The 26,337-nt window shown below is 43.0% G+C and overlaps 1 protein-coding gene across 2 annotated transcripts in view; it reads left to right on the top strand.

The window, feature by feature from the left end:
- LOC146798112 (cytochrome P450 2G1-like) overlaps positions 1–26,337 on the top strand; it is a 1,220,160-nt gene that overhangs the window by 458,842 nt on the left and 734,981 nt on the right. For both annotated transcript variants that reach the window (XM_085625336.1, XM_085625335.1), the window contains exon 5: positions 5,050–5,226. In XM_085625336.1, the coding sequence (XP_085481462.1) occupies positions 5,050–5,226 (177 nt within the window). The remainder of the gene's footprint in view (positions 1–5,049; positions 5,227–26,337) is intronic.

The raw sequence follows: 26,337 nt of genomic DNA, 5'->3' as shown, positions 1-26,337 counted from the left end.
GAAGAAGAAGAGATGATGTATTGAAATCTCCCTGATTACCTCCCCAAATGCACAGCTAATTCCTCTCCGCTGTTCAGCCCAAAAGGTGTTTTTCGTGTGTAAATCAATTATGTAGCGGGATTCAAGTCTCCGCAAGCGTTGCACTCTATCCCCACCTCTTGGATTAGTAAATACACAGTCCAAACCAAAGTACTGTAACAGCTCCCTGTTGCTGTTATGTTTAAGGGCGAAATGTCTGGCTACTGGGTAATTACTATCATTATTCATAATTGCACGCTGATGTTCCAAGATGCGCATTTTCACACTATGAATAGTGCTGCCAATGTACTTTAGTCCACAAGGACACAAGAGGCAGTAAACTACATGAGTGGTGGTGCAAGTGATGAATTTGTCTATGAGTTTAGGTCTTTTTATCCCATCGATAGTGTAGCTCAGTGTTCTTTTACTGTTACAACAAGCTTTACATTTCCCACATGGGAAAAAACCTTTCATATCTTTCAGAACACCTTTAGATTGACTTACAGGTGGTAGGTAGCTCTGAACCAATTTATCCCTCAAAGACCGTGATTTGCGGAAAGTAATCAATGGCACTACTGGGATATCTTTACCCACTACGGAATCAGTTTGCAAAATGTGCCAATTCCTTTTCATTATTCTCCTCAAAGTATTAGCATCATCTGAGAAGGTTGTTATCATCCGAAGTTTGCTACCTTCCAAATTTGTTCTTTTTTTGCTGTTAGTCTGGATGTCAGTCCGGATTAACAGATCCTTCCTCTGGATATTGTTGACTTTCAAAAATGCTGAGTTTAGAACTTCCTGACTATAGCCTCTAGTTTGAAATCTTGCCATACAATTTAAGGCAGCAGACACAAAATCAGCCTCTCTAGAACAGTTTCGTTTCAGCCGGAGAAGTTCCCCATAGGGTATACTGTTTATCAGCTTGGGGGGGTGATTACTGCTGCCATGTAAGATTGAGTTACCGGCAGTTGGTTTCCGATATAATTCGGTTCCAAGGTTGCCATCCCTCACCTGCACCTTCAGGTCTAGATAGTTGACTTCCGTGGAGCTGATTTCATATGTGAACCCAAGATTGAGGTTATTATCATTAAGTTCAGAAATGAAATCCTCCGCCTGTTTAATTGATCCTCTCCAAACTAGAAAAAGATCGTCGATGTAACGGTGCCACACAACTATGTGTTCAGCCCATTTTTGTCTTTCATTAAAATTCGCAGAACACAGTATCATGCTGCTTGAATTCATTGAATTCTGTCTCCACAACAATATTTTCCTATTTCAGGGTCAACTATTTAAACAAATCTCCGGAACAGCTATGGGCACCTGCTTCGCCCCCAGCTATGTGAATCTTTTCGTAGGCTGGTGGGAGGAGCAGGTGGCCCTTAGTAATGAAAGACAAAAATGGGCTGAACACATAGTTGTGTGGCACCGTTACATCGACGATCTTTTTCTAGTTTTGCATTTGTTAACTTCCTACCTGTGAGCAAGGCGACAGCCGAAACGCGTAAGGTGATGGAAGATTAGTGCTGCTGTCTTCGAAATAAATGCTTTTATCTCCGTGATGGGCCTCGCATCTTTGTTTGGTCACGGCGTGTGTTGGTGAGCTGCTCCATGCTCACTGTTCCGCGAGGCCACCCTGAAGGGTCGGGGGCTCCTTGGGCTTGGAGACTTTGTTTTGCATTCAAATCGGGAGCATGACCCACTGCAGTCGCCCTACCTAATCAGGAAACGCTACGAAAGCAAAAAGAGCAGACTGTGTGGAAGGGAGTCGGATGGGAGAACATCCCGTGTTCTGACCGCTCGGAGAGACATGCAAATTCGAAGACCTATGCTGAATGTGAGCACTTGCATATAATCGGAAAAAACACATGGCTGCGAGACTTTATTTACACCAAAATGATGCAGGTACTAAAGAAAAAAATGCTGAAATAACGCTGTTTGAGGATCAATCATGATTCCATTTGCAATGAACTTACGAACTGTACAATGCATTATGGGGCTAGTATTTCGAATGCCTGGTCATGTGACACTTTGTTTAAAAAAGCAAGCACAACGCACTTTGCATTTGTTAACTTCTTACCTGTGAGCAAGGCGACAGCCGAAACGCGTAAGGTGATGGAAGATTAGTGCTGCTGTCTTCGAAATAAATGCTTTTATCTCCGTGATGGGCCTCGCATCTTTGTTTGGTCACAGCGTGTGTTGGTGAGCTGCTCCATGCTCACTGTTCCGCGAGGCCACCCTGAAGGGTCGGGGGCTCCTTGGGCTTGGAGACTTTGTTTTGCATTCAAATCGGGAGCATGACCCACTGCAGTCGCCCTACCTAATCAGGAAACGCTACGAAAGCAAAAAGAGCAGACTGTGTGGAAGGGAGTCGGATGGGAGAACATCCCGTGTTCTGACCGCTCGGAGAGACATGCAAATTCGAAGACCTATGCTGAATGTGAGCACTTGCACATAATCGGAAAAAACACATGGCTGCGAGACTTTATTTCCACTAAAATGATGCAGGTACTAAAGAAAAAAATGCTGAAATAACGCTGTTTGAGGATCAATCATGATTCCATTTGCAATGAACTTACGAACTGTACAATGCATTATGGGGCTAGTATTTCGAATGCCTGGTCATGTGACATTTTGTTTAAAAAAGCAAGCACAACGCACTTTGCATTTCTTAACTTCTTACCTGTGAGCAAGGCGACAGCCGAAACGCGTAAGGTGATGGAAGATTAGTGCTGCTGTCTTCGAAATAAATGCTTTTATCTCCGTGATGGGCCTCGCATCTTTGTTTGGTCACGGCGTGTGTTGGTGAGCTGCTCCATGCTCACTGTTCCGCGAGGCCACCCTGAAGGGTCGGGGGCTCCTTGGGCTTGGAGACTTTGTTTTGCATTCAAATCGGGAGCATGACCCACTGCAGTTGCCCTACCTAATCAGGAAACGCTACGAAAGCAAAAAGAGCAGACTGTGTGGAAGGGAGTCGGATGGGAGAACATCCCGTGTTCTGACCGCTCGGAGAGACATGCAAATTCGAAGACCTATGCTGAATGTGAGCACTTGCATATAATCGGAAAAAACACATGGCTGCGAGACTTTATTTCCACTAAAATGATGCAGGTACTAAAGAAAAAAATGCTGAAATAACGCTGTTTGAGGATCAATCATGATTCCATTTGCAATGAACTTACGAACTGTACAATGCATTATGGGGCTAGTATTTCGAATGCCTGGTCATGTGACATTTTGTTTAAAAAAGCAAGCACAACGCACTTTGCATTTGTTAACTTCTTACCTGTGAGCAAGGCGACAGCCGAAACGTGTAAGGTGATGGAAGATTAGTGCTGCTGTCTTCGAAATAAATGCTTTTATCTCCGTGATGGGCCTCGCATCTTTGTTTGGTCACGGCGTGTGTTGGTGAGCTGCTCCATGCTCACTGTTCCGCGAGGCCACCCTGAAGGGTCGGGGGCTCCTTGGGCTTGGAAACTTTGTTTGGCATTCAAATCGGGAGCATGACCCACTGCAGTCGCCCTACCTAATCAGAAAACGCTACGAAAGCAAAAAGAGCAGACTGTGTGGAAGGGAGTCGGATGGGAGAACATCCCGTGTTCTGACCGCTCGGAGAGACATGCAAATTCGAAGACCTATGCTGAATGTGAGCACTTGCATATAATCGGAAAAAACACATGGCTGCGAGACTTTATTTCCACTAAAATGATGCAGGTACTAAAGAAAAAAATGCTGAAATAACGCTGTTTGAGGATCAATCATGATTCCATTTGCAATGAACTTACGAACTGTACAATGCATTATGGGGCTAGTATTTCGAATGCCTGGTCATGTGACATTTTGTTTAAAAAAGCAAGCACAACGCACTTTGCATTTCTTAACTTCTTACCTGTGAGCAAGGCGACAGCCGAAACGCGTAAGGTGATGGAAGATTAGTGCTGCTGTCTTCGAAATAAATGCTTTTATCTCCGTGATGGGCCTCGCATCTTTGTTTGGTCACGGCGTGTGTTGGTGAGCTGCTCCATGCTCACTGTTCCGCGAGGCCACCCTGAAGGGTCGGGGGCTCCTTGGGCTTGGAGACTTTGTTTTGCATATATATATATATATATATATATATATATTCGTTCCACACCCATTGGGTCAATCCCCAACAGGAGACATCGGAACATCGGGACACAGACCCCGAGCATATGTGCAAATATTTTGTTTTCACAGTCCGCCGTTTCAGGTGAGCCTGTCCTTGATCACATGATGCAACCACGGTGCCCTCAGTGCTATTTAAAGTGCTCATGTGAATATTAATTTCATGAACATGAAAAACCGACTTTAGCAAGATCGGCTGAAAGTACATTTATAAAATGTGATATGTGATTACTGCCTTTACTACGCACATGTTGCATTCTAGCTAAAAATTAGAATAAGGATAAAAGAGAGGGGGAAAAGAAACTTGTCTTAATATCATGATCAACAAAACATATTTTGCATGAATGATGATAATATAAATGTTTTGCTTAAAACCTTGGCCACACATTATACGTGCAAAATTGGGCAGATGTGCACACTTAGCAATATTAATTTGGTTCAACAATTAGACCGACCCAATGATATTCCATTTTAAGTACAGGCTACCATAATCGTGCAAAACGTTGCTTTTTGAGTGCTTAGTACATTAAGTAGCTCTTCTATAATAACTGTTCACTGCTGCTCCTTGTCGTTATTGCCACTGTGAGCATATTAAAGCACCCTTGTAAACATGATATCCGCCTTAAACTTATATCCATATTGCATATCATATTGTAGCAAATGCAAAATTTCAACCATCCAATTCAATTGATTTGTTTAATGTGTGGAAATCATGCGCAAAAGGGAAATATATATCCAAGGCATGCACAATCAGGAGGGGAAAAATGTTGACTATGGTTAATCAAAGCCCTCCTGAGTTGCACGTGAACCCAGGCTAGGACCAGGAAAAAGAGAATAGAGAAGATTGTGTAGTGGTTAGTGAAACTATTAAGCACTCTCCTCTTTTTACAGCTCTTTAATCTCTATCCAAGAATTATGCGCCAGTTGCCTGGTCCTCATAACACGGTCTTGCGTAATTCGAAGGTGGTAAAAAGATTTGTGAAAGAGTACATTAAAGAACATCAAGAAACACTGGATCCAAACAATCTCCGCAGCTTCATTGAATGCTTCCTCTTTAAAATGCACCAGGTAAGTCACCAAACGTGACTCCACAGAGCCTTCACCTGTTTATTTTCCATCCATGTAATTATTTGTCCATCTGGTGTAAAGTGATCTGATGTAAAAAGTCCAGAAAAGTTGAGGTTTACAAAAAAATATATGTCAACCATCTCTATGTCTATCCAATACATTCAATTAAGTTTATAAACGTGTAAGGAATTTGTGCTTGCTTTCAAAATCCATTCTAATTTCTGCCAAAACCATCTTGATTGCCTCATTCTATTCTGTATTTATCCCTACATCATCCTTTATGTCCTTCGGGGATTACCTCTCCCAAAATCCAAGACAGAGCTAAATACCTTCAGTGGCAAAAACTGCACCTGGTGACTGCTTAGAGATTTTTCTGTATGTTAAGAACTGACACCCATGTTAGAGAATAGAACATTATCTCAACCAACCAGCAATATTCGCAGCTGTTGAATGATTTAGGGCCTGATTTAGAATTTGGTGGATGGAATACTCTGTCACAAACATGCCATCTCACGAATGCAATTTATCCTATGGCACTTGCAATACAATGGATGACATTTCGCTCACGTTTTGATGAGTATCCCATCCGCCATACTCTAATTCAGACCCTTACCCTCCATGGTTATGGTGTAATTATTACACTTTGATCTAGTGTTTAGCCTTTTATCCTTGAAAGAGAGGATAAAGTAAGAGAAGAATTTGGTCAGCATTTATTCTGATGTACTGTGGGAGGTGAAAAAAGGTCACAGATATATTGGTATTAGGAACGCACATTTTTATCTTTGAGACAGGTATGTGGGGCCTTCCCAAAGGCATTACTTGTTCCTTTCCTTTAAAGGTAGAAAATGTTGGTCAGCCCTCTGCGTCTCACTCAGCGTTGTGCTGCAGTGTCACTTTTCATACTGAGAATGTACACTGGTCCAATTGGTATATCATAAGGAAAATAAGGTAAAAATTCTTAAGGAATTTGCCAGTCAGGCATCCCCATAAGTGCATTATATACTGTCAGAAAAACACTTCCATAACACCATTGTGTGAGGACCTGTGCTAAACGTGAATCCCTTTTTGGTAGATTTTCTCAAGTTGAACCACCTTACAGGGTGCCACAGAAAATGTAAAATGTGAAAACTTTCAAAGTTCAACATGCCTTGTATTTTATTTATTTATTTATTTATTTTATGTGGTTTGTAGAGCGCGCAGCTACCCCCGAAGGGGTGTCCCGGCGCTAGAATCCAGGGTTACCAAGGGAAAGGGGGAGTGAAAACAGGGGGAGCAGTGGAGAGACTAAAGTCCGGAAAAGAGCCAGGTTTTAAGTTTGGCTCGGAAGATGGATTCAGAGGGGCAGAATCTCAGCTCAGTTGGAAGGGAGTTCCACAATTTGGCAGCAATGACACTGAACCCTCTGCCACCAGTTCTAGATAATCTAAAACGGGGCGAGATCAGGAGGCGGAGGTCATTAGATCTCAGGGATCTGGTGGAGCGGGAAATCGAGACCCGTTTTTTCAGATAAGTAGGTCCATAGTCGTTGACGGCTCGATAGGTTAGGGTGAGGACCTTGAACTGAATGCGGCTAGCCACTGGAAGCCAGTGGAGTTCCTTCCGATAAGCAGAGACAGATTGACGGTACGGGATATTACCGATCAGTCTGGCTGCAGCATTCTGGACAATCTGCAGCCGGCCTATCAGGTACTGGGGGGCACCAGCATAGAGGCTATTGGCATAGTCCAAGTGGGACGTGATGAGGGCTTGGGTGACTGTACGGCGGGAATCCAGGGGGAGATAGGGAAGGATTTTTTTTATCATGCGCAGTTTCATAAAGCAGGCGGAGGTGACTTTATTAACCTGGGTTTTGCATGACAGGGAGTCGTCAAATTGGAAACCTAGATTCCGAGCTGAGTGAACGGGGGACGGGGCGGGATCGAGCGCCGTGGGCCACCACCAAGAGGAGGGGATGGAGGTTTTCTGATTAAAAAACAGAACCTCCGTTTTATCTGCATTCAATCTGAGGTGGTTCGCGGTCATCCAGACACTGATGTTGTTAAGGCATTGGCGAAAATTGACGAAGGCGGAGTCCGAGTGGTCCCTGAAGGAGAACACCAACTGTGTGTCGTCAGCGTAAGAGACCACCCTGACTCCGTAGGACTCCACAACGTCGGCCAAGGGGGCAAGATAGACGTTGAAGAACAGGGGGCTGAGGGCGGAGCCTTGCGGCACCCCACATGACAGAGGCTTTTTCTCAGACTTGAAGGGGCGCAGCAGTACCCTTTGACTTCTGGATGAGAGGAAGGACTCAATCCAGCTGAAGGCAGTGCCACCAATGCCTATCTGCTTAAGTCGGTCAAGGAGGATGGGGTGAGAGACCGTATCAAATGCTGCGGACAGGTCGAGGAGAACCAGCATGGCCTCCTCGCCCCTGTCCACGCATTCTCGAATTGTTTCGGATACTTCCAGCAGGGCCGTCTCAGTGCTGAATCCGGCTCTGAATCCGGATTGTGATCCATGCAGCAGAGAGTGGTTTTCTAGGTATTCCGTGAGTTGTAGCTGCACGGCTTTTTCCAGAACTTTGGCGGGTTTAGGAAGAAGGGAAATGGGACGATAATTAGCAAAAACAGTGGGATCTGCGTCTGTTTTCTTTAAAATAGGGATCACCAAGGCCTCCTTCCAGGTGGTGGGGAAGAAGCCATGGTGAAGGGAGGCATTCCAGATGGAGAGGAAGGGGCAGGCGAGTGAAGGCGCCAGTTCTCCCATGATTTTTGCGGGGACAGGATCAGAGGGGGCACCGGATTTGCAGTGAATAAGTAGTCTGATAGCCTCGTCCTGGTTGAGTTTGTTAAATGAGAGAAAGGACGGTGACTCTGGGGGACAGGTGGGGGAAGGCAAGGTGACAGGCCCTGTAGGGAAGGAGACACAGAGTTTATTGATCTTTTCGAGAAAGTAGTCTGAGAGTCCCTCGCAAAGAGCCTGGCTCGCTGTATTCTGGGGGGCCCTGGCCGGAGGGTTAATAAAGTCTTTAACAATGCTAAAGAGCGTTTTAGATGAATTTTTAGCTTTATTAATTTGAGAGGCAAAGTAGTCTTTCATCGCGCTTTTTTTTTGTTTAAGGAATTTTTTTAGGGCCGTTCTATATAGAAGTTTGGCTTCGAGGTCGTAGTTTAATCTCCACTTGCGTTCGAGAGCCTTGCATCTGCTTTTCTCCTCCCTTTACGCCCTTTTAAGAATGTAACAGCTAAGTAACAAAAATGCAAACAGCACTATAGGTCACATCTTGTAGCTCTTTTCCTACACTTAAGGTGAGTTAGTACATTCTGATAATAGTATGGTCAGACTACTTGAATATGTCAAGTTGCAGTTTTGCAGAGAATGCCCCTGCTATACTGTATGACTAGTCATCACCATACTGATGGTAGCAATTTCACTTGAAAATAGCACAGGTTTTTGTATGCTTAGTGACACAGAATAGATTACAGGCTCTAATCTCCTTCACCGTATTGTTTTATCTCTTCTCTTTTGTGCAAATAAGCCAAAATAATCGACTTCCTCAATGATTGTTTGTAGTGTCTATGGTCCCTTGATCTAGTCCCCACATTATGATGCACTGCTTTGTAAAATGACCTACGCATGAAGGTCATGACTGTATTTTGCATATTCCTGGCTTTGCATGGATGTGGGATGGATCTACAGGACAGGAATACATTCTGGAAGCCACTCCAGATGCCCAACAATGGTGTATGTACAAGTAGCTACTGTGGCAATAAAGTGGCCTTATATCACTTGTGACACCTTCAGCTAGTCAGTGATCTTAAGCCAACAGCCCTTAGCACACTGGAAAAAAATTAAACCAAAAAGTCTCTGAATACAAAACATTTTGGCTGAAAAACTCACAGTGTCTCATTTTAACTGCATGGATTGATACCACTTGGTGTCACTGACCTCTAAACCATCGTGTTCAGCCTGAATTCACACCTAGGTCCCAGTCAATTGTCATCTGTTGTTTTTCAGTGGTACTTTACTTTTTCTATGAGCTTGTTGCAGTGATTCTGTTTGGGAACAGAACTATGCCTGGGATCACAGAACATGAGTATGTAGGGACTGAGTCACCATACCACATCAGTACCTATGGGCCCGAATCCAGATTAGCTCATTGTACCTTACCACCCCTTTTAATCTTTTGGGGTAACAGGTAAATTGTCACCCCAGAACATAGCACTCTAGTCCCTTCAGGGAACGGTGGTGGCAGGTCATCAACTGTCATTCTCTGACTCATGCATGTCCATAATAAATAGAAATGAGACACAAAAACAGTTTAAAATATTTATTGAAACAATCGTGCTCTATTATGAACTAACTGTGCTGCAACTAGAAAACATGCAAAACTTAGTAATTTAATTAGCATCACTAATAAAGTATACACAATGAAAAGCCGTATCATGCTAGGTCATATTGATGGGCAAGATGGCGGCTTGTGGATAAACCAGCATTATGGCTCCATGCTCCCAAGCTTCAAAGTCCTCCTAAGCTGTGATTAAGTTGATGGACGTCCTCCTTGGCCCTCTGCTTGTTCGCTTACCTCGTCTGTGAGGGCCCCTGATGGTTTCTCAGCGACGTTCTGGTCTCTGCTTCAGCTGCTGGCTTCAAGGTCAAGAGCCGGCTCCTGTGGAGGTGCTGACTGGTTCTCGCTGAAATTCCTGATGGCCTTATTGGATGCCAGCATGAGGCCGCTGCTAGTTCGAATGAGGCAGACACAGATCCTTTGTACAGCAGCTGTGTGAGAAGTGGATGTTCAGCGGCTCTCTGGACATGCTCCCAATCAGTCATTGGGGCGAAGGATGGCGCGTTCCTGCGGCAGTACCAACTTAGTTGATGGCTGTTTGCTACAGGTACCGCCTCTCTTGCTGGGCTGCCCCTTTACAGGATACACTGTTGCAGGCTGGATGCCTCGCTCTATGCTTACTGATGATTGAGGTGCCTCGGAAGAGGAAGGAATTGAGTGTACACTGCGATGGGCAGCAATTTTAAGCAGTATGCCCGGGAAGGGTGCTCCTAAAAAGGGGGGTGATGGGGAGCAGATCCCCTCATGCTTTTCAGGCTTTCCTGAAGTTGGAGAGGAAGCGTTTGTTACCTGGTAAGGGGGAATGGTAGCACCAGTTCTAGCAGTGGGTAAAGGGGGGAGAAAGTTGTCTCCTGCCTCCACTCCTACCCCTCTAAAGTACAAGATAGTGTTGAGGTTTCCGACTAGGAAGACAACCCTAGATATATCCCCGATTGAAAAGGCACCTGGGGTCACTGTTGCATCAACTGGCCCAGAAAGGGACAGTCTGGTACCTCGTACCCAGCAAATAGTGGATGCAGTTTGACAGTGGGTTCACTCTCCCTGTTGCGACTATTGTGCTAGCCAGGATGAGGAGCAGGAGGTTACTTTGGGCACTGAGAAGCTGATCCCACCGATTCTCATCTTACCTCCTCAACTGGTTCCTCCTTTGTTCTGGTCCTAATTTCGGTGTCTCCTCCAGCTGAGCCTTCAGTGGTTCTTCCAATATCTTTAGTCAAGTGACAGATCTTCCGGCTGCTTAGATTCTGTGCCCTGGTAGCTTGGAGCCTGCTGCTACTGGAGGGGATGGCCCTGAGGCCTTCTTTTCATTTTCAAATCTCTCTGACATTGATTTGGATGATGGCCTCGAGCAGGCAAGCCCTACAGTATTGGCTTCTAATGTCTGGGATGAGCATGCCATGGTTATATCTGGGCACTCAGTTCCTTCTACCTTGACATCTCAACTGGGGGGCAGGGGGCGTTTGCAGCTTCAGCTGAGGGTCTGGTGTCGGCAGTGTTTGATCAATCAATCAATCAATCATTTGTAGAGCGCACTACTCACCCATGAGGGTCGCAAGGCACTGAGGGGGGGGAGCTGCTACTGCTCAAACAACCAGGTTTTGAGAAGTCTCCCGAAGGTCAGCAGGTCCTGGGTCTGTCGCAGGTGGATGGGGAGGGTGTTCCATGTCTTGGTGGCGAGGTGGGAGAAGGATCTGCCGCCGGTGGTCGTTCGGTGGATGCGTGGAATGGTGGCGAGGGCGAGGTCAGCGGAGCAAAGCTGGCAGTTGGGAGTGTAGAAGGTGAGTCGTTTGTTGAGGTATGCTGGTCCGGCGTCGTGGAGTGCTTTGTGAGCATGGGTTAGGAGCTTGAAGGTGATCCTCTTGTTGACGGGGAGCCAGTGCAGGTCCCTCAGGTGGGCAGTGATGTGGCTGTGGCGGGGCATGTCGAGGAGGAGGCGTGCAAAGGCATTCTGTATGCGCTGGAGTCTCTTTTGAAGTTTGGCCATGGTTTCAGCGTAGAGGGCATTGCCGTAGTCCAGCCTGCTGGTGACAAGTGCCTGGGTGATCGTCCTTCTGGTTCCGGTGGGGATCCATCTGTAGATCTTGCGAAGCATGCAGAGGGTGTTGAAGCAGGAGGAGGAGACAGCGTTGACTTGCTGGGTCATTGACAGTGATGAGTCCAAGATGAACCCCAGGTTGCATGCGTGGTTGGTGGGTGTTGGTGCAGCTCTCACCGAGGCCAGCCACCAGGAGTCATCCCAGGCTAGGGTCGAGGACTTGGAGAACCGGTCACACCAGAATACTGCAGGCTGTGGGGGTCCTAGAAGAAGCTGAAGGAGATGACCCCCGGAGCTTCGTAGTTCATTTGTTCCTTGAGGCATTTCCTGCTTTGAGTGACTGGGATATGGAGTGTATTGTGCAGCGGGTGCATTGTTTTCCATTCTGTCTTTCTAGAAAAACCCTACCGGTACCCCCAGGCAGTACTGATGTACACTGGGAACTTCACACTTCGGCAGGATAGTTTTCAGGGAGCGACTCCTAAACTGCTGGCTAAGGCATGTGACATCAATGTCTCTATCTGCTCAGACAATTGCCATCGAACAGTTGTGTGGCAGTGGCAAATGCAAGAGTTCATTCTGGCACTCCAGAAGCTGGGGGCCTCTGTTTCTTTTATAAAGTGTTATAAAGTCTGCAACTCTACTGATTCGTAAAGATGGCCAGACTTTTGATTGATATGATGGTCATAAAATACAAGAAATGCTGACTAAGTGGCAACCGGGGTTCGGGTGATGACCTTACTTTTTTCAGTCTTGAATTTGGTTTATCTTTGGCTTGATGGAGATTTGTTTGCTGTTAATTTTGCTACTTTTTCAACTCTCATGCCAGAACCCTTCCATTATCTACAGTTGCGTCACTGGGTGCTGAACCCAGAGATTAAAGAGGCCGCGACTAGAGAGCTCACACCACTAGAGCTCTTTGTGAAGAGGGCTGGGCTTCTAAGGGTGCCATTTCTTTTCTATAGTCCCTACTATTACATATGCTGCCCTCCCAGCAACCATGTCACGTTATTTTTCGGGAATGCACCTTGGGGCATGACATTACAGATAGGCACTGGAAGACACTCTGGAAAGACATAACTTAACATAATCACTCCTTAGGCCTACAAAAGCTCACTACAAGATTCTTTATGATTGGTAGCTATACCCCACCAAATTGAAAATTATTTTTCCCAACACTTCAGACTTATGCTGTAAGGGTTGTGGGCTTCTAGGTGACTGTCAACATATCTGGTGAGACTGTCCAACAATCCGCCTCTTTTTGTCTAAATTCCTAGCCCAAATCAAAGACATTTTGGGAGACCCAATTGCAGGTACCCTTTTTTTTGCACTCCTGGGTTTACAGTACAACTTCTTGAAATACCAAACAAAAACTGACCAAGTCATAATGTGGCTCTGTCTGGGGGCAGCCAAGACAGCGATAGCTGCAGTCTGGAAGAAGAAGGATGCCTTTGCCCTGACGCAATGGCATGCTCCTCTATAGCAGTTGTAATGGAATGAATCATCGACATCTTTAGAGAAGACTTTAAAAACTTTGAATACTCCTGGGGCTCCTTGATTACCTACCTCTCCAGTGGAATCCCTCTTGTGGCCTGCCCCTCATGGGTACGAGCAATACATCTATTCCAGTTCTGAATGGCGGTGCCATGAACCAAGAGAACTTCCTGTACGGTTTACATTATCATTTGCTTCATTTGAGTTTATTTCTTCTTTTAGTTTACAAGGGAAGAGGGAGTGATATTGCATAAGGGGAGAGTATTGTTTGCGAAGGGTATATTATGAATGTTTGGTTTCTAGACCTGGCAGTATATTAATATGATTTCTGTTTTGAGGAGAACCTTAAGAGGCAAAAGAACACTGAGTATTGATAAAGCTACTGGACAGCTTATTATGGTCTACCAAATTGAATGTATTGCTATCCATTGTGTTAATAAAAAAATCAATAAAAAGATGTTTCACAAAAAACAGATGTATCCAGCCAGGAAAAATAAGAGAAAAGGGTACAACTAACCATCCTGTTGCAAATGGATTCCACCCACCCATTTAGATTAAAATACTTTTTTGCTTTGGATCGCAGTTTTTTTTTATATATCTATTTACTGTGGTTGAGTCTCACTAACTGAGTCTCACTCAAGGCAATTTTTTTCAGGGAGGACTTCTCCTGTTGGAGCTGGGTCAGGACTGATTTGCATACGGCTGGGATCAAACTGAGGTGGAATGGTGCACAAAAGAATGATGAAGTTCTATCCCAAGCAAAAGCCAGTGGTTAGACAAACTGCAAGCATTTCTCCCATTGGATTTTGTATGTTTCATTTAACACCCTAAATGATCAAGGGTATGCTCAGATCAGAAACCTGTGCTCACCTGAATGAGGCGCCCCATTCAGGGCATAAACATTCTTGGGTTGCTTGTGCTCCATTTCAAGGAGAACCTGGCCTGGCAGTTCAGGCTGGACTGTTCCAATTGGAGCAGGGTCAAGACTGATTTGCATATAGCTCGGTCCAAACTGAAGTGGCACAAGTTGGCAAAAAAATAAAGGGTTGGAATGCTACCCAAGCAACTGCCAGTGATTTCACTTATTGAAAGCATTCCTCTCTTTTCCATTTGTATGTTTCAGTCATCGTAGGATCGTCTAGGATGCCTGGCATCTAGAACTTTCAATCCACACTTAAAAATCCCTGCACAGGGGAGAGACAGTAAGCAAGATTCTGGAACTGGATAGCAGAGACACCAGAATCATGGACAGCTCGGAGGAAAAAACACCTGATGCCCCTGATGAACTAAATACTTTGCCTACGGCTGACCCCAAGGACTAGATGGGTTTCTCCAGGGCCAGTGGCACTAGCTCATTTATGTCCCCTGAGGACCAGTTGGAGAAGGTCTGGTCTGCATTGCCAACCTGGAGGCCTTGCAAGAAGGCCAGGAGGCCATGGGACCTGGGGAGGGCAGACAGAGGAGGGTACTGACAACCGGGGATGGTGAACTCAGCTCCCTGCAAAGTGCACCCTTTGGAGGCCAGCGTCTCTGGTGAAAATTCTACTGGTGGCTAGAGATCACCACCAGGAGTAACTCAGCCCCAAGATCTTCAAAATTGCCCAACACTATGCACTTATGAAGATTGGCCAATCTTAACATGCTCTTTCTGAGAAACTGAGCTTGTGGGGCTCCATTGGTACTTCCTAAAAATACCTCCAGATTGTGTCTGGTCCTGGAAGCCAGCTCAGGTGTAATTTTTTATTTTGCCCAGGAGGAGGCATGCAAAGACTCACTTTCGGCCCCAAGGACCAAATTCCCTGGGACCCAGCATGCTCAATAGCAATCCCATTCCCTGGGACACAGAAAGCAAAAGAGGAGAGCCAACGCATAACTGTATGGTGCCAGGAGCCCCTCCACAGACCCCCAATGTCTGGGAAAGCGGGAAAGACTAAGCCACAGAAGCTGCTCTCGCTGCATAAGCAGCAACAGAAATGTTCGCTCCAACGCATCACACCCGAGTTGCATGCTCCAGCTGGCAGATGATGGAGTAGCAGGAGCTGGGACCCCAATGCTGCCACCAGCCTGCCTGCCTGCACTTGGTTGCTGCATTGGTAGGGGCACCCAGGACTGAAGTAAAAGAGAAAAATTAGAAAACTGTAGTGTGGCACCAAGGTCATATGCATCAAGAAACCGTTTTGGCAGTCCTTAATAGAGAATTTTAGCGATTCGCTATTAAGGACTCACAAAAGACAACGTATGTAGGATTCGCAATATTAATTGCGATTCCTACATATTCCTTAATTGCGAATCGCAAACTGCGATTTGCAATTAAGGAATACCTTCCCATTCATTCCTATGGGCCTAAAGGCCCATAGGAATGAATGGGAAGACATTTGCAATTTGCGAGTACCCATTAGGTACTCGCAAATTGCGAATGCAATTTCAAGAGTGCCAGGGTGTCAACCCTATTGCACCCCTGAAATATGCATGTGTGCACATGTGGCCCCTAATGGCATGTATGTGCGCCACATGGCAATTTGAAAAACGCTAAAAAGTGCATTTTTCAAAAAATCACAAATTACCACCAACTTGAAGTTGGTGGTAATTTGCGATTTCTTAAGGCAAATTCGCACATCTTGGGTGCTTCCAGAATTGTATTTAAGGAATCACAATTTGTGATCTCTTATACATTCGCAAAATAGGGAATCACAAATTTTGCCATTCCCTTTTTTGCAATGGCCTTTTGGGATGATACATCCCAAAAGGCTTTTTCCTGTTCGCAAATGGGAGCGATTCTGCGAATCAGCCCGTTTGCGAATAGGAAAAGGGCTTGATACATGTGCCCCTAAGTCACAAATAAAATATGCATTTTTTGGCTTAGAGCACCCCATATTGCCCTGCACGGGCTAATTTGACTATTCCTTTGTTTTCATTGTGTGTCATAACAAGGCAGGGGCTCCACCAACATATATGCTGGAGTGTTTTGGGGGCTGCTGGAGGGCAGAAGCCCCCCTCACAGACAGGTTGCTCCAGTCCTCTTACGTTTCCTGGCACATTAATTTCATTACATAACATAAGTATTTGTAAAGCACATGTTCACCTAGAAGGGTATCTTGGCACTGAATAACAGATGTTTATTGTTCCCAACCCAATGGTACTCATTTTATTGACCTAAGAAGGATGAGAGGTGGAGTGGACCCACTGGGATTTGAACCTGTGACCATGAGGTTGAAAAGTGGCCCTTGCAATGGATGCACTAGCCCACTAATCCACAAGACTCAAATTCAGAACCTTCTTGAAAAGGAACCATTATATTAAATATTTCCTACAGCTAGAGGTTTTGCTCTTCATCTTGTGAGTGCTGAAACTCCTAGGGGACGGGGAGGGCCCTATTGTTTTAATGGCAAATTCTTATATGTGATTGTTGCCTTATGTTTTAAAAGGGTGATTCCTTTACAAAGCCAATAGGCCTGACTTGTTTTCATTGTGGTGACTCCTTGACAAAGCCAATAGACTTGCCTAGTATTTTAATGTGGTGACTCCATGACAAAGTCTATAGGCTTGCCTTGTATTTCAATGTGGTGACTCCTTGACAAAGCCAATAGGCTTGCCTTATATTTTAATGTGGTGACTCCTTGACAAAGCCAAAAGGCTTGTCCTATATATTGATGTGGTGACCCATTGACAAAGCAAATGAGCCTTCTCATCATGTGATGTAACATCTGGTATAGGTGGGGGTATTGTGATTATGGGGTTCATGACCCACCAGGGGCCAAATGATTTATTGAATGTTGGTTTCGGATACCAACAGATGGATGTTACTACGCCACACAACCTCACCTGTGTAGACCCTGGACTGCTCTCCTTCAATACTCTAAGAGAGTCAAGTGCTACAATGGGGTACTTTTTTCCAGTAAGGAGACAATTGTGGACCTGTTACCTGCGCAGGGCTCCCATCCTGCACAACAATAGCCCAGTTTCTTATACAGCACCAGAAGTCCAGATTGTCCGAGAAGAGCTTATCTCTGAAGGGTGGAACATGGAGCCTACATGAGAAGAGGTGTTTGACCTAGGTTACCTTCCTGAGATGGCCAGATGGCTAGCTGAAGGAGGACCATTTCGGGCAGAATTCTGCAAGGCACAGAGAAAATGCCCTACTCTAGAAGTCTTTTGGCAACAGGTTGAGGCACAGGAAAATAAAAATTGTCTAGACTATTGGGAAGATCATCTTCTATTGTGAGCCTGGTATTCCTGGGTCTGTGATGAACCAGATGATTTCCCAGTGCTATCGGGCCTTCCTACAGGAGTTGACTCATGATATCATTTTGCTGGGACACCAGATGAGGCAGACAGTAGCTTTATTCTGTCAGTTTTGCCTGACTTGTTAAGTCTCGGAAACACAATGCCTCAGACAGGAGGAAAATCTGTGTCTGTGTAAATAAAGTTCATGTATAAGTTCTCTTCACTTTATCACTGTCAGACCAATGGACTTGTGGAAAGATTCGCCAAGACCCTGAAACATATGATTATAGGACTAGAGGTGCCCTTGAAACTTAAGTAGGACAATTTGCTACCATACGTGCACATTGCTCACAGGGAAGTCCCCCATAAAATAATTGACTTCAGACCCTTTCAGCTTCTGTTTGAGCATACTCTCAGGACAACCCTTAGCCTAATGAGATGCCAATGGGAAAATCGGATCACTGACAAAATATCTAGAAGGAGAATATCAACCTGCCAAAATATCGAGGAAAAAATATAGAATGCCAAAATATTGAATCCCTATCTACAAACAGGTAAGTACAAAAATATAGAATCCAAAATATCGTTGTAAAAAATATAGTTGGTCAAAATATTGCATTTTTTAAATGTCTTAAAAGTAATGTAAGATTAATGAAATAATACATATAATTAAGTAAAACATACTTAAAAATACTTAAATAACTTTAAAATTAATAAATAATTAATGTAAGTAAAAAAAAAATGAATACATATATTAACGTAATATTAATAAAAAATATTCAATATTTTTTGCGTAGGATAGCAGGCGGGTAAAATGTACTATTACCACTCCAGTAAGTGCAATAATAGGGAAAGCATTGGATAGCGTAGGGGTAAAAATTACTATTCCCACTCCAGAGAGTGCAACAGTAGGGAAAGAGTTGGATAGCGGGAGGGTAAAATTTACTATTCACACTCCAGTGAGTGCAACAATAGGGAAAGCGTTGGATAGCGTAGGGGTAAAAATTACTATTCCCACTCCAAAGAGTGCAACAGTAGCGAAAGCTTTGGATAGAGTAGGGGTAAAAATTACTATTCCCACTCCAGAGAGTGCAACAGTAGGGAAAGCGTTGGATAGCGTAGGGGTAAAAATTACTATTCCCACTCCAGAGACTGCAACAGTAGGGAAAGCGTTGGATAGCGTAGGGGTAAAAATTATTATTCCCACTCCAAAGAGTGCAACAGTAGGGAATGCATTGGATAGCGTAGGGGTAAAAATTATTATTCCCATTCCAGTGAGTGCAATAGTAGGGAAAGCATTGGATAGTTTTGGGGTAACAATTACTATTCCCACTCCAGTGAGTGCAATAGTAGGGAAAATAATAATTTAATATTTTATTAAAAACAAATTAATTATTAATACCAACAAAAAAAGTATTAAAATTAATTACCAATCACACAATATTTAATAATTTATTAATTATAAATACCAATATTTTTTTTAAAAAATAATTACCTATTAATAATTAATTAACAACCAATTTTCAGTACCAAAAATTAATAAATACAAATAATACCAATAATCATAAATTAATTATCAATATACAAAAATGATTTCAATAATTAATTATTTACAATGAAATTACTTCCCACCATATTCCCCTATAAACCCACAACCCGCTACAAATAATAAATTATTACAATTAACATAATTATCAATTAAACAATTAATACAAATTAATTACTAATTAATACAAATTATTTACCAATTAATATTTAATCAACAACCATTTAATGTTCAATACCAATTAATAATTACTTAATAACAATTAAATTACTTCCCACCCTATTCTCCTATAAACCCACAACACGCTACAGAAGTAAAACTCAAAATTAAATAAAAAATAATTAATAATTCCTAAAAATTATTATTTAATGTACTATAATTAAATTAGTTCTCACCCTAATCCCCTATAAACCCACAACCCGCTATGGAATTAAATTACACAAAAATTAAATAACATAAAATTCATTACTTTAAAAATATTCAAACATACATTCCAAAATTAATACATACTTTTAACACATATACTAACACTTAAAACACTATAAAAAAAATCAATATTTTTAACAACTATATTATGACTTTCGATAATTTTTACTTCTATATTATGTAATCAATATTTCTTACCTGATTTTCGATATTCTTCACCACTATATTTTGGTAATTCGATATTCTGTCCATTCCATATTAAAAACTCGATATTCTGTCCAGTCGATATTTTCTTTTCGATATTATGACTGTTTACCGGGAAAATCCTCCAACGAAACTCACACAAGATATGGTGAAAAATGTGCTGGCGTTGGTATCCAAGATGACTTGTTACACGAAGAAGAAAATCAGAATTTGGAGGCCAGTCAGAAAATGCTCAAGGAGTGGTATCATCAAAAGACAACTCTAGTAGAGTACCAGCGTTGCCAAAATGTTTGGGTCAAGGAACCAGGAGTGCCCAAATACTTAAAGACAGATGGACTGAGCCCTACATGGGGATGAAGAAAAAAATGATGTAGTCAATCTTGTGGACCATGAGACCCCATGAGCTCTTTAAGGGTCCTACATATAAACAGCATGAAACTTCACATTGATAGGTACAAAATTACAATGTTCGTTGTGACCGATGGTGGAAGAGAGGGAGCCTGTTCGAGATTTTCTTTCAAACAATGAGATGCATGGCTCTATAGATTAAGATGCTCTAGAAGGAACTTTCCCAGCAACTGAAGAAAAGTCGGACTTGGTCCCTTTTTACACATCCAGAGGACCAGGAGAGGGTGCTGAAGCTTTCCCAGGGAGGGCACACCTATGGCGAGCTAGAAAACCAGGGCCTATATTTGCAAAAATGTATGCAACACAGCACAGCAACTTTAATTGTATGAAAGGGAGAGAACAGAACAGTGCACTGCCTACTGAAATATATTGCTGTGTTTTTCTCTCCCTTCGCTGGCTCACATTAGGTTGACATGAGCCAATGCACACACACTTGCCCCACCAGGGATGTGTGCATTCTATAAGAAATAGGTTTGTACTGGAATGTAACCATTCCAGTACAGAAACTATCCTTTTAGAATGTTCCTGTTTTGCTGCTTTGTATGTGTGCTGTGCAATGCAACACATATTCAAAGTAGAAAATACAAGTAGGAAAAAAACAAGGTACTCGTTACGCCTACTTTGAAGAAGTGTAGGATTTTGAGCAAGACTCTGTCTACTAATGTTTGTAGATAGGAATTTGCATCAAAACCTATTTGTGGTTCATGGGAATGCCCTTGTACCACCCATGGAAGGCCCCCTTGAGGGCAAAGGAAAACAACTCAGTGCATAGCAAAATTTGCTGTTACTTTTTAAAACTATCCAATCCTGATTTTAGTTGGGTAATAAATCCAAGCATAAGACTTTGCATTGGTGTTATGTTACAAAAGTTACACAAACCCAGCACAAAGCATTAGTAGAAATTTGAACCCAGATGTGTCCCAATCAGAGCATTTTGCCATGCTAAAAACTGGTTTAGTGGGGCCTTGTGGTAAATTCATCCTGCCTTGTGGAGCCCTGACCAGCTACAGCTTCCACCCTTGTCCCACTGAATGATTTTGAGAACCAAGAAAGTCTGAAGGTAAAACCTTGGACTGGGGCGAGTGGGCCAATTTGACTTGCAATGGGACATGGAAGTGTTAACTGAAGTTGCACCTACCCAATATTAGCCCCCATCGACTACTGAATACACTCCAGTAATACACATTCAATGGTCATTTAAAGGCACAGCTAACACAGCACTATGTCATGTTAACTTCATCCCCCCCCCTAATTGATTCAATCATCGGAGTATAATATAATTCTCATCTTAATCCACTCCCATTTCCGAGTTGATCTAATAGACACCAATATTGATGGTTCATGAAAAGAGTATTTCTTCTGTTTTTAACAGTCTTCACACTTTTGAACAACAGGTGGATACCTCTCCATGTCATCCCTCTCCCAGTAATGATCTGAGAAGTAATTGTAGTCTTTCTTAGAAACTAAGGTCCCCTTGCTATTGTTTCAATGAGCCAAATACAATAATGCAAATGATACCTGAAAACTGTGGGCCTTATTTACAAGCCCTTTGTGTCACCTGTGTGTCACTTTTCATCACATAAAAAGTGACGAACCGGCAGTGCAAAGGGCGTGCAAATAAGACCCTAAGTGACTACCTGTCTAAGAGGGGTACCATAAGCGAATTGATCTACCATTCTTTTCATTTCAATCTATTCTCACTACTCAGCACATCAAAATACCCCTACCACCTTGGAATCAAATGTACAATTAAAAAAACCCTGGAATCATGTTCATTCAGAAAGGTACAGCTCCAATAATCACAATGCTCACTCTTGCTCTGAAGATAACATGAGAAAATGTTTATCATCTACTTCATCTCCCCTATCTACCTTCATCTTCTCTACCTCCCTAACTTTCATTCCTAACAATCTTTCTCCCTTTTCTCCCTATCTGCCCTTACCACATTTCCATCATCAAAATCTTTCCTTCTCACCTACATTCTTTCTTCCCTCTCTTCTTACTAATCACTACTCCTTACTACTTATCTCTTCTGACCTACCACTTACCTTTCCTTCTAAAACCTCTCACTCTTCAGTGTCCACTTCAATGCTTTCTCACCAGCCTCCATTGCCTTCATTGTCCATCATGTGCTGTCCTCGCCTCCTTCTCTTTTCCCATGACTCCCTCACCTTTTCATTTCCATCCTGCATTAATTCCATTTTTGCCTGTAAATCCTCCTTGCTGTTTTCTAACCCGCACCCCACTCCTCCTCTCATAAACTTCTTGTTTTCCTGAGAATAAAACATATTTTTAATTCTTCCTCTGATCTCTTTCTCCTCCTCTCTTTCCCCTTTTTCTATCCCTGCAAACTTCCTACTGCATTGTGTGATACAGTCAGACCTTCTACCCTCACTATATATATCATCCTAACTCAAAAATGTACTCATCGTCTCTTGTGTATCCTCTGAAATACAAGATCAATGAACCAAAAGTATCTCAAATCTGTGGAAAGACATCAGACTCTATCCCTGAGCTTTTCTTCCGCAAAAAGATTTGGCTAACTAAGAACGCAGCACCCATCCGAAATGAAGCTTCATCCCAGGTTAAAAAATACTGATCAGATATCTTCAGAGAGAAAACAGTTGGGGACACTGCTCACTGCTACCAACACCTAAGATTATGCTGCCCTAAAATGGGAATCATTCATATAATCCTGCTTTCAACTAGGCCTTCCTGGACTGATATCATTTACACATTTTCAAACCTATGCATACTGAGAGATGTCATTATGTGGTTGGGCAACTTTGAGTAGCAGGCTATTAGGAGTGCATTGGACAGTTCTCATTTCCACTCAAATGAAAGTTTGAGCAGGATCACAATTCTCAGTTTTTGGGTAAACAATGCACATCTGAATGTTTTCCTTGATAGATTCTAACAGGTGAAACTTGCTGAAATGTATCAGGAAAATGAGAGGGGAACTTGATATATGTGGAATTTAATGGGGTAAACATAAATACAGCATGAAATTGACTGCTTTGACTGCATAAACTTATATTATGAGACATTTAACTCACCTAGTAAATACCTCATCATGGGTTAACAGTAAATACAGCATGCAGTAAATACCTCGCCCTTGGCTGAGTCACTTTTTTTCGTAGCAGAAATCTCTGCTCTCTAAAGCCAAATTCAATATTTTTGATTAACTATTCTCCAGTCCTTCTCTTACAGCTGTTCATACTTGACACTAGATTTGCTCCTGTTGACATTATCATTGTGACCAAAAAGCATCTCATAATTGGCCAATGGAACGTGCACTTTAACCGCTCCATTCCATTGTTTTTGACAACCAATGCCCTCCACAACCATCAAAATGTATTAAACCTTGAAAGAAGCACAATCTTCCCATATTTTAACTCTCAACCAAATACTTCTTTATGAAATAATGCCACTGTAACAGTTGAGCAGTTCCACTTCTGACTAACCTCGTGCCATTCAAAACCTCTTCAATTACTCAACTCTGTCAAAACGCTGATTTAAACGTGAACTACAATTTCTAAAAACAACCAAAAGGAGACTAGTAGACCTAACAGATTTTACCACTTGTGGCTTCTGGCTCCCAGAAGCCACCTGGCCATCAAAGGAATTTAGAAAAATAACCCATAACCTGGAATTCACTGCCACCAAAGTTACTTACTCCCAAAAAGAATGTGTGTTCTTCGCAGATCACATCACCTCAAAACCCAAAGATCAGGAAAAAAACCTTGATATACAACCTCAATTTTGACTTCTCAATCTAGACAATGACCAAGGTTACTAGCCATCAACCATCAGGATGATTTTACCAAATCTTAACAAAGCCTATAATTGCAGAATTACTGGTTCATATATTGAAGAACACCTTCCTAAATTGCTCAACAGCCTACTGGCCAGAGCAATCATTGATGAGTCTTTATTTTCAGGACAATTTTCAAAAAAACTTAAAGCGTCCTTTATCAAACCTGTCCTGAAAAACAAACAAGAGAGTAACCCAGCTGATTGTAGCACACAACCTATTAAAGATATACCTTCTATTCAGACAGCATTTGAAGAAAGCATATTCCCAAACCAGATTTAAGCTGTATTGATGTGCATGTACAATGACATCAAAACTACTGTTGACTCAAATGAAGTCATATCACTTTTGATAGTAGATCACTCCTCCTGCTTTTATACAGCTTTTAAACTGTTCACATTAAATTGCCAGAAAAAATCCATGAGATACGAGTATGTTATCATCCTGCACTTGATAGCCTCAGTTTTTCAAGACAGATGCTTCATCACATCCCTTGCACACTTCTCCTTAGTCCAAATTCTCCACAAAGCGTGCATCCCTCAAGTCTTCAACATCACTCCTCTCTACTGGGTATAGGTCTGACCGCCAACTTGACCTCATCTCCTCACTGACTGCTACAACTTCTCTCCTGACACAAAGTCATGCTAAAGCTTGGAAACCAATGAGATCTTAACTTCTGTTGTAACCAAAAAAGGGGGACGTGGGGGCCTTTATCCACTTCTGCAAGAGTGGGAGGTCCAGCATAAACAATCGGCCCAAATGAACGTTATAGAAAAGGAGGTTATGCCGTTCCTCTCTTATAAAAACGTACGAAAGTACAGAGTCAGGGAAGACAGGAATCCCAGCTACCCCGAGGATTGGGGTCCGTTTGGGGAATCCATATTTCGGATAATAATGCCCTCACACACCCTTGCAGGTGTCATGCTTCATCATCTGGGCTGCTCCTCGTCGGGTCGGCGGTGCAATACCCGACGGGCTCCCTATAATAGGGGCTCTTTGTCGGAGATCTTTTTATCCGAATGACGTATGGTGAAGTGCGGGTATCGGGGCAGAATTGTGTAGAATAGTGAAATAGATTAAAATAGGGATGGGAGTGCCGAAGTAAGCAAGTTTTATTCTGGGGGTCTCCTGCCCTAATTAAAAATAAAGAACAAAAAACAAGGCACTAACCCGAGTGTAATATCTCGTGTAGTGTAATTCCTCGTTTCACTCAATGTGGGTAAACATGTTTCTCGCTCTAGGATTGTTATCCTCGCGATTCTTCAGGACCTAAATAATAGTAACTATCTACACCTAAGTTGTGTGGTGGATTGTCTACTCACGATAGTAGTGTCAAATGGTTATAGTACCTGGATCTACCTATTGGGGGAGACAAAAACATATAGATATCATTCAGGTTGAGGTGGTACAATAAGCATGGGCACGGTCTAACGGTGACTCTGACTTCTAATCAAAAACTTGTGAAGTGAACGTTATTACGCTAGAGGATTAAAAGAATTAAAAACAGGTGGTGGGTTTCCATAGTGAGCTAATGTGACTATAAGCCCCTATAGAATACAGTGATGCGGCAGAAACATTATCAGGTACTCACCCTAATCAGTATGATCCCCAGGCATCAACAGTACCCGGTGGGATTTGCATAGCGCTTGATTCCTAAAAGTTGTAGGACTAAGCAGATAGACAATTTTATATGTCAAAAGTAAAGCAAAAAGTAGAAAGTCTCTCTTGAACAGTAGTGCCCTTGTAGACACGTTCTTATATGGTTCCCTGTATAAGCTCGAGCAAGTCGTAAGACTGCGAGGTGTACGGGGGAAGGTTGGTTGGGGGATTGGTATTGGGGAGGAGGGGAAAGAGTGTGAGTTCGGCTCTTGTTAATGCGGGTTATTATTGGTATACCACATTGAAGGATTATTAGAAAAAGCAGGCAGATCAAGGCGCAAGACAGGTTCTCAGATGTACTGTAGAAACAATCACTCTTAGCGTCATGGAAAAATGTGTGTTGTCCGTGGTGACAAATACGAAGAGTTAGTGTGAATTACACGGAGGTGTATATGTCTCCCTGTCTGCAAAAGTGGTGTTGTTGCAGAAACAATGTGGGTGGGGCGCAGGGGCCAGAGTACAGTGAAGGTAAAAGGTGATGGGTAGCTGAACGCTATTCATTTGTAAAAAAGTACCTCAATAGTAATGAACCTGCTAAGCGTCAGTTACAAAACGAGAACACAGGAAGTTAGTTAACGTGTTGCTTCGAAGAGCGGAGGTGTGTTGTCCCTTCAGATCGGAGTGACGACCAATACTAGAGATTTGCTATCAGGGAATTCTTTTGCAAAATGCAATAGGGATATCAGAGGGGCAAAGTCCCTATTTTTACTCACAGTTGTTGCGCGTTGTGCTCGAAAGTCGACCAGCCCTGTCCACCGGGTCCCGGGAGGTGAAGGTAAACATCCTTCCCGGGGTTTTAAAAAGAATGGCGCTGGTCACGTGTCTAGGGGTATGGGTGGAGCAACGAATTACGCCTCATCCATTGTGTGGCTAATATGGCGGCCATCTTGGAATGGTGTCTTTAAGGATTCAATAAAGAGGTGAATCCTGAATTAAATCGAGCTTTTAGGGTATTATATCTACAAAGATTA

This window comes from Triturus cristatus, chromosome 9 (assembly GCF_964204655.1).
Source record: "Triturus cristatus chromosome 9, aTriCri1.1, whole genome shotgun sequence".
NCBI lineage: Eukaryota > Metazoa > Chordata > Amphibia > Caudata > Salamandridae > Triturus > Triturus cristatus.
The sequence above is the reverse complement of the archived record's forward strand: the minus strand, read 5'-3'. Positions and strand labels throughout refer to the sequence as shown.